Raw genomic sequence first — 7,549 nt, 5'->3', positions numbered from 1 at the left:
CGTGTGTCGCCTGCATTCTTATTGTTTTGCAAAGGAAATTCAGCTAAGCAGCAGCCGCTCTGCAGGGTATTCCCCTCTTTGCCGCCGCCTGACATTAATAACTCAATCGTGGTATAATGAAAGATGTAATAAAATGTGTTTGTGCGGGATTAGGCAATAAAGCAGAAACCGCTGGTGTGTGCATTCTGAATCATTGAGCAACAGGTGGTAGTTTATTTTCACTAACAAATACACTCTGACAGTACAAATACAGACGGGTAATCCTGTAAGGATTCCCAACACAGGGCTTCACAACATACAATGATTTTGTATTCTTTCTTAAACCACACTAAAGAAACAACAACCTGGCCAATTCTTTGGTTGAGTGACTTTTGACTATGTTTGACATAGATTCTGAGACATTCAATATCAAGGCGATTAAGCTTATGTGTTTGAGGCAGAATTTGACACCGGTGATGCCCAAGGCACCACACAGGTTCCCATGGAAGGCCAAGGTAAAGCAGTGACAATAAGACCGTCTGTTTTAAGAACACTAACTGGTGCAAGTCTGTAAAAATGATTGTCTGAATTTTACAATCTGATTTGGTTTCTTTGCATATTTGCCACTTGGAAAAGGAGCAAGCACTGCATTCTGCTCGTATCACAGCTTTGTCAATTGCCAGTGACACACCATGGAGCGAGAGTGGGAGTATGGATTGAACTCGTTTTACCTTAATTGTTTTTCTTTATTACTGCAAGCAGATGAAATTTATTTATTTATACCCTTTGGTGTTGACTGCAATGATGGCAAGGAAAGTGGCTTTTAAAGCAGACATCACACATAAAATCCACCTTTTTAGCCATTGCATACATTTTGTTGTGTACTTTGAGTCTCTGTGGATGCAGAAAATGTGGATGTAGTCCCTCCAGCTGGTGCATAGATATCTTTATATTATTTTTGGGTCATGTCTTGAAAGCCATTCAGTTTTCTTTGTTTGCTACTGTGTTTTGTTAATAGTTGCGTCACAGTGTTTGCTGTGGAGCTGCTAAACAAGGTCATGGGCTTCCAGCTTACCAGTCTCACAATTCCGCCATTTTTATTTCTCTGAGAAATGTTGTGGTCCAAGCTGAAGGAAGCCACAAGTGGATAAGTCAAAATTTTATCCAGCAGGTGAAATGTAATGCTCTACAACTTGAAAAGGGGTGTGAGGTGCCTCGTTTAGATTTAAAGAGATCGCATAAAAACAAGTTGCTCTCAGACACACCTCAGAGAAGGGGTACAAAGTGGGAACGCGGAAGTAAATTAATGAGGAATTCAGACCAAAGCATTGCCATTAAACTTTAAATATACCACAACTGAATGTGAAAGGGAAAAACTGAAAAGCATGATATGTTCCCTTTAAACCTTCCAGGTTCCGAGCTGGAAAAGACTTGTAACCCCTGGTATGTACTGATTCACAATCCAACTGTTGGTAAACTAACTAATGTAGATTGTAATAACAGTTTCTGATTAATATGGCTAACCATTTGAGTTTGGGCTCATAAACCTGAAAATGATCTTACCTCAATGCATTGGTAAACTCCTACAGTTTTTCATACTCGGCTCACAATAACAAAGATCTTCCAAATCTGTCTGATCCGGTTGCTCTAGTCCTCATTGGAAGCTGTTAACAAGTTTTTGCTGTTTTTCCTAAACCTTTCTAAATATGTACAGTGCTTTCACAGACAACCCTAGTGTTTTGCTGCAGTTGTACAGAATACAACTAAACACCTTCAAAGGAGGTATTTATTAAAAAGAAAGGCGCTAATATAAAAAAAAGGTACTGCCTTGTACCTAAAGGTGACGTCACTACATGCATGCACACGTGGATGCTTCTTTTTGGATGCATGTAATGTTATTGAATAACAACTTTCCAAACCAGCAGAAAAATGGACCATGGAATGTTGCTCTAAAGCAGGGGTGTCAAACATAAGGCCCGCATTGTCTGGCAATGTGGCAATAAGAATTGTTGTCTTAATGCCAAAAAGAGCTCATCAGATTTGACATTCACAAGTGGTGCAGTACTGCTTTTGCCATAGTGCTCCGCTTGATTTATGAATGTGAATAGTTTTATTATAATTCATGCGGGAAATATCTCAAATGATATGTATTACACTACAATGGGAAAGTAGGAGAGGAAAGGAAGAACAAGAAGAAGAAAAAAAGAAATGTTGAAAGAAAGAGGAGATAAAAGGAAGAGAATGAAAAAACAATTATTGAAAAAAACATGTACTTCGTTTTATTGAAAATCTGCAGTTCCTATATTGTCCACGAGGGTGTTTAATCAGCAGATTGTAGAACTGAGCTTCAGATGTGGAAAATTTATTTTAAATCATTTCTTAATTTTTATCTGTTTGATGTATTTCGTCATGCAGGACAGTGTTTTTAAGTTCCAAAAAATGTGAATAAATGTTTTTCAACATTGTACAATCACTGTGATCAGTTCTTATGCATAATGCACTTAAATAAATTTTTAACTGAGTAAAAGTATTGTTGAAATTGCACATGCTTTTCTCAAAAACGCTGAGGTTATTCATAATATATTGTGTAAAGTGAAATTCATTTAATATAAAAATCAATAACAAGTCCACACCCCTGCTCTAAAGGTTCCAAACTGTCCTACGTGAGTTTTATAGAAATGGTCTGAGTATTAACTTTAAAACAATACATTTTCAAAATGATGTCCTTAGAATGGTTGCTTGTAAAAAGCTTCAGCTATTTTACAAAATATGTACTGATCACACCATTTATCGTACTTTAGAAGAGAAAACTTCAAGATTTCCAAGCTAGAAGTATTACACATTTCACTCATTCACCAAAGGAAACTTGCAGTTTTTCTTTTTTTGCAGAGCAGCTTCCTTAAATAGCAATGTGTTGCTGTTTTTTTTTTTTTTTTTTTTTTTGCAGTCAACTATTATTTTATTTTATTTTGAATGATCAACAGTTAAATTTAACTTCGTCCATTGTTATGTGAAATCCACTATGTAGCCGTTTCATTTGGTGAAGCGTTATTGCGCAGTTTGCTTCTGGGGACTGAAGGCTGTTTTTCCTCTGCTCACGGGTCTTCGTCGACAGACACCGGCCGGTATCCTGCCCGGTCACGCCCCCCTTCTCTATTGCTCGCACACATTACTTGCTTTGAAAAAAGTGTGATTGACGCGACCGAAACAGCCAATCAGAAGCAGTCTCAACGTGGACGCGTGCCAAAGTGAAATGTTTATGTACGCTACGGACCAATAGGAGCGCAGCAGAGGGGGCGTGGCATTGGTTTGGAGGAAAGAGGCAAAACAATCTTTTTATCCTTCTAACCGGGCGGCTTTTTGGATATCCTGGGCTGCGGTGGTGACGGCAGCGAAGGAAAAAAAAAAAAAAAAAAACTTCACATGTAGACTAGAATAGAAGTTAGGACTCAGACAGCTCCTATAAAACTGCGACAATCCCGATAAATGTATGTAACTCGCGCATTTTGCACTAAAACCTACAGAAAGCCGACATTATTCCTTTAGTCTCCACTCTCCCTGACTGAATATGGAGTCCAAATGCATTTTGGAAAAGTCGTCGGTCGGGGCAAGCATCGGCGGTGTCGTGGACTTCAACTACCGGCCGGGCCGCTACAACAACCGGGTCCCAGCGATGGAAAAAAGCAGCTACACGCCGGGGCCCATCTTTTACAAATACGTGACGGACGGAGGCTCGACGGCGGCGGTTAAAAACGAGCGAACTTCGTCGGCCGGCAGCGGGCACTTGCCGGGTGTTGGAGTGTTACAGGACGTGGAAAAAGTGAGTGACTCCTCTTAAGCTGTCACGGTCACACGTATACCCACGCAACTACAGGCATCACAGAGCAAGAGAGGTGGGGGTTTAACGTCGGGGTTATAGTTTGACATATGCCGCTTAATGGCTGGTAACGGTAACGGCCAAGATGCTCGCGGGGGAAGCGGCCGCAGCTGTCCGCTTGCTTTTACGTTTTTTCTCGTGGCACAAAGTGGCTTTTTTTTTTTTTTTTAGATGTCCCGGTTTCACCGAGGCGTCCGTTAAAGTGTGCACATATGTGTTGCGTTTTAACCGCTTTAAATGGCGGCTCACTCTTGTGAGCAAAGTTTACAGCATAAAAGGGGGGCAGGGACAGTAAAACTGCAAGGTTTTACCCCCCCTCCCCCCACGACTCAGGGCGGAGCTAAAGCGCGAGCTTCCTGGCCGCGCGCAGGCCCGGCTCCTTCACGCAGACATGCTTCCACTTTTAAACACGAATATTATTTTTTTTTTCCCTTTTTGGTAACTTTGATAATGCTTTGATTTCAGCCAAACGTTTGATTTTCAGTCATTACTTTATGAAAAATAACAAATGATAAAGTCGTGTCCTTTCCAGCTGTGATCTATATAGGTAAAAAAGAAAGAGGATCAACGATATGTTTTTTTTTTTTTTATAAACATTCAGTCAGGTTTGCGTTGAATTAAAGTCGCTGCCTTGCTGTGTGTTTATGTTAGTGGTTCTTTCTGGGGGCGGGCCCCCTTGAGGTATATGGTTACTGTAGGGAGGGGGTGGGGAAGAGCTGCAGACGGATAACTGGAAGGGAAGGGGGGGGGGGGGTGTTGGAGGAAACTGGGTTAAATCAATATGATTATTTTTTTTAATTATTATTATAGTGTGACCATTTGCACATGCTATATGCCGAGCTTTGTTTTCTGGGCCCTAACGTCAACTCGGATCCTTTCTTTGCACATCGGTTCATCCAAGCAGTTGTTAATGATTGATCAGGAGGGGAGGAAAAATGAGTACGTGCTGTTTGGGGTGGGGTGAACTTTTTTTATGGCTTCTGCAGGAGAGAGAAGGAGGGGCAGGCGGCAAAAGTTTTGAAAAATGTTGGTTTATATTAACTTGGCCTCTTTGGCAATAACTTAAAAGGATAGTTTAGTTTTTTTTTTTTTTTTTTTAAAGTGAGGTCTTGTGAAAATATTATCAGTAATAGTTTCACAAGTCGTATGAGGAGTTTGTGGGAAAAGTGAAGAGGTCTCCAGGGAGAGTGGTGAAATGCCAGCAGTCTGACTCGGACAGGCTGGCTTTTTTACCTCTTTTTTTAGCATTTTAGGATAACTCAACTTGAAAATGTTCACATAAGTGGGGAAACAACGCTTTTATTAGCAGGTTTATGAGCACCCACACTTTCATGAGAGACGATTGCAGGGTTGGTGGTTGTTCTCTCGGCTAAACAACATTTAAGTCACTTATGCTACTGTTGAGATTGCCTGCCACCTCTACAAGTCCAGCTGATCGGCTGATGCACCCAGTCAACATCCTCTGGAGAACTGGGAAAGCACCGGAAGGTACAATTTTCGACGCCATTGCACAACTGACAAACTGTCAAAAAAAACCATAAAAATAAATCCGCAAGTTCGTTCAACTTTTTGGAAACTTGGAGTTGAACTACGAGTCACATGAGGCCGATTTATACTGTTGGCCAACCAATGTAAAGGCAGACAAACTCAGTAGTAACTTGTGAAAGTGTCACAGTTTAATATCTGGCGATTTAGCAATGTTTGTCATTGGTTAGCATTATTAGTTTGAATTTGCTAACATCAACTAAACAGGCTTAATAGCTGTTTGCATTTCTGTGATCTGAGGATGTATTTACTGTTCTGTAAACTCAATGCTATTTGACATCTATGTATTACAGGTAGATTTACCTCAGTCAATCTGAACCATCCCTTTAAACCTCTTTGCAGATTTTGTGAATGGCTTTTTTTCATGCCCACATGCTATTTCCACCCCTTATTTGTGTTTTACATGAAAACACTGGCTTGTCTTTGGGTGACGTGTAAGCGTTTAGCTTTTGCCTTGACAAGAACCGATCATTACTTTCTGTTAAAGAAGTTAAGGATTTTCCAAGTGAGTTTAAAAGGTTATAGTCCGTATGCACGTCCCGCAGAAAATTACTCTCTTGGCGTCCTAACTTAGTATAAATCCAGATTAGCTGAGCCCCGAGCTAACGGCTAGTCTGAGAGCGGCGTAGACCAAAACTGACCTCCACCGACTTTGAGCAACTCTAAATTTCTAAGATGTACCATATATTTTTTTGGACCATTAGGCGCACCGGATAGTAAGGTGCAACATAATTTTTTTTTTTTTAATTTAAGGATTTTAAGTATGGTTAAAAAAATATGGTAATTACCAGTTATGAGAACATAAATTAGTTTCTTTTTGCTCTGAAACCAAATATTATTTGCACCGGACATGGCGGCGGGATGAGGTTCGCCACTAAAATTATTTCTGTGTCAAGCAGGGTGCTAAGTACAAAGCGTGTACAACGTTTTCAGGTAAGAGTAAGTTTCTGTTTAAAAAAAAAAAAAAAGTAGAGCTGCAAGCAGGCAAAAATATTACAGTAGTTGATGACCTGATTGATTATCCTGCACAGCATTTCAAATACAGACTAATCACATTGTCAATAGTAGTGTTTGCCCCTGTCATCACCTTCAATGGGTGAGGCTGACAGATTAAACGAATGCATAATATGCATTACTTGTCTATTAGCTAATTACTTAGGTAGTTGTCGAACCGAGATGCTTTACATGTTTCATTTTCCGTTTGTATTTCACACAGAACGATCACGGAAACTGTACTGCCTTCTACCTCCAGTTCCCATGTAAATAACTAATTGGTTTTTACTAGAAATAGCGGCCCAATGCAATGATGATGGTCAAAGTATTCATAAGAAGCATTTTTAGAAATCACTATGGTGATTTTGAGTTTGGAGGTGTTTTAATATGTTAGAAGTCCACTTTGGATTCGGGTCCACTCGGATTAGCCATCAGCCTTAGTTACCAACTGTTACCGACCAATTTAGATTCCCACTAAAAGAAGACTTCTGCAGTTACTGTAGTAACTGTTTTTCTAACATTTTAACCTCACTTTGAAATCTTGAGCGATCCTACTAATGCAACTAAACGAGAACGAGTCAAAAACAACTTGCCACGACATTATTAAAAGCAGTTTTTCTTGGATCAAATACAAGTTGACAATCGAACTTTCTACTTTTACAAATCAGTTATCCTCTCGGCTTGGATCGATGAAAGGGGAGTTCAGCGTGTGTGTTTTGCTTCATTTTTCAGACAGGCCCCAGAGACCAAAAAGACATTGGTTCCACCGGGATCCTGAAGAGGGCCAGTCCCACCCTCTGTCTTGGCACGGGCAGGCAGTTACCGGGCAGCTCCATAAGTTTGGACATCAGAAACCCAGGAAAACAGGCAGAGCTGGCCAACAGCTTCAGGGCAGCACAGGGGCAGAATGTCCCACAGGCGGAGAGACAACCCCTCCCCTCCTCCCACATCCCAGTCCCCAGAAACAGGTATGAAAACTGAGGCCAGCAACAGCCATGGACTCATTTATTTTTGGTTTTGTTTCTGGACCGCAAGGCTTAGCTTTAAGACAGACGGAGGTATTTCGTTGTGTACAGCTCTTGCGTCTGAGGCTAATTTGGCTGTGACTTTGTTGTTATAAAAGCAACTGGCTCTGGTAGTTTTTTGTTTTGTTTT

At 40.6% G+C, this 7,549-nt stretch overlaps 1 protein-coding gene across 2 annotated transcripts in view; it reads left to right on the top strand.

The window, feature by feature from the left end:
* Window positions 1–3,296: 3,296 nt before the first annotated feature.
* Window positions 3,297–7,549, top strand: part of si:rp71-79p20.2 (zinc finger protein 704) — a 54,490-nt gene continuing 50,237 nt past the window's right edge. The window contains exons 1-2 of one of the 2 annotated variants that reach the window (XM_036132772.1): window positions 3,297–3,799; window positions 7,127–7,362. In XM_036132772.1, the coding sequence (XP_035988665.1) occupies window positions 3,548–3,799; window positions 7,127–7,362 (488 nt within the window). In that variant the 5' untranslated portion in view covers window positions 3,297–3,547. The remainder of the gene's footprint in view (window positions 3,800–7,126; window positions 7,363–7,549) is intronic. The other variant, XM_012862325.3, reaches the window with a different exon arrangement.

Source organism: Fundulus heteroclitus, unplaced genomic scaffold (genome assembly GCF_011125445.2).
Source record: "Fundulus heteroclitus isolate FHET01 unplaced genomic scaffold, MU-UCD_Fhet_4.1 scaffold_54, whole genome shotgun sequence".
NCBI classification, from domain to species: domain Eukaryota; kingdom Metazoa; phylum Chordata; class Actinopteri; order Cyprinodontiformes; family Fundulidae; genus Fundulus; species Fundulus heteroclitus.
The sequence above is the reverse complement of the archived record's forward strand: the minus strand, read 5'-3'. Positions and strand labels throughout refer to the sequence as shown.